At 41.3% G+C, this 1,531-nt stretch overlaps 1 protein-coding gene across 1 annotated transcript; it reads left to right on the forward strand.

Annotated features, from left to right (window-relative positions):
• Window positions 1-5: 5 nt before the first annotated feature.
• LOC106106807 (active breakpoint cluster region-related protein-like) lies at window positions 6-1,525 on the forward strand (the record flags this gene model as incomplete). The annotated part of the gene is made up of 4 exons (XM_013287464.1): window positions 6-89; window positions 489-684; window positions 980-1,173; window positions 1,480-1,525. Coding segments are annotated over 4 exons (520 nt in total), but the record flags the coding sequence as incomplete, so codon positions are not given.
• Between the last annotated feature and the right edge of the window lie 6 nt (window positions 1,526-1,531).

The raw sequence follows: 1,531 nt of genomic DNA on the forward strand, positions 1-1,531 counted from the left end.
GCGCCGCCACGCTGCAGAGGCAGCACATCTTCTTTCTCAGCTCGGAGTACGAGCGCACTCAGTGGATCGATTCCATACACGCCTTACAGGTGCCGCTCTTACAATTAATTTATGTATATAAACTGTTTTTTTAGTCTGTTGTAATCAAAGATATTTAAAAAAAATATATAAAAACCGTGCATAACACCTCTTTTAAGACAATTTTATGGTTCTCATTAACGCTATCTACCATGTCTGTCTAAATCATTGTATTTACATAAATTGCCAATATGTGTCACTAAATCATAAATAAATATTTATTTTGTGACAGTTTATTTTATTACAAAGAATTAGACTTACCAAACTACTACTGCATACTAAACAACTAACATATTACCTTTCAAAGAAGTTACCGGTTAAAAGATGTTTACTGTGTCTAGTCTATATAATTCATAAATGTCTTTGGTTGAAATGTCAATATGTTTTTTTTTTTTAAATAATTTATGTAGGCGTCGTCAGCGCCCCCTGGCGGGTCGAGCGCGATATCGATGCTGGAGCTGCAGGCGTGGGTGACGGCGTGCCGCAGCTACCTGCAGACGGACATGGGCTCGTACCTGCTGCGCAGCGGCCGCGACGACTCGCTGCTGCTCGGCGACCTGCAGCTGCACATCGGCGGCATGACCGCGCCCCTCGACACCGCCGCCGGTCAGTGAGCCCTGTACAATATACTGTGACAGAGTATCACGTCGTTTACTTCGACACATCATATCGTTGAAGTTCTAACACAGATATAAAACAAAGTTTGCAGTACATATGTGATAAGGTAATTCCCGAAAAATGTCCGGTACCTAAGGGATGCCACGCGGACGAAGTCGTGGGCTACAGCTAGTATAACTATAATTAAGTAAACACAAACAGTGTATTACTAAAGTATCTTTACAAAATATGAAGAAATAAAATATCGATGTGTTTTCGTTGTAAATGTGTAATATGTTATCAGATTACTACGTGGTTGTGGAGGTGGACTCTTACGGGCACTATTTCCGCAAGGCCAAGTCTAAGCTGGTGTGCCGCAGCGCGCAGCCGCGCTGGAACGAGACCTTCACGCTCGACCTTGAAGGCTCCCAGAACCTGCGTCTGCTGCTCTACGAGGATGCCGCCCGACCAGTGCTAAGAGGGAAATGCACGCTTAAGGTAATACGGTAGTACATTTATATAAGAACTTCTGTCATTATTTCATTAAGAATTAAAAATTATAGTAAGAAAGCTTTTGTGTTTAGGAGATTTTATTCTGTACCTGTGACAAATTTCATTGAAATCCGTCCAATCATTTTGGAGACACGTAGTGACAAACGTTAAAATACAAACTTTTGCATTTATAATATTAGTATGTTAATAATTGTTAATAATGTTAGTAATTGTATAAACGTTCGAAGTCGAACATGTTTATTGTAAAATTGTTTAAATGTATAAGTTTACTAAATGGATGTCGTATTGCAGCTGTCGAAGGAGTGGGTGGCGGAGAGCGCGAGCGGGGGCGTGTCGCGCACGG

The sequence above is a fragment of the Papilio polytes genome, unplaced genomic scaffold (assembly GCF_000836215.1).
Source record: "Papilio polytes unplaced genomic scaffold, Ppol_1.0 DF822084.1, whole genome shotgun sequence".
NCBI classification, from domain to species: domain Eukaryota; kingdom Metazoa; phylum Arthropoda; class Insecta; order Lepidoptera; family Papilionidae; genus Papilio; species Papilio polytes.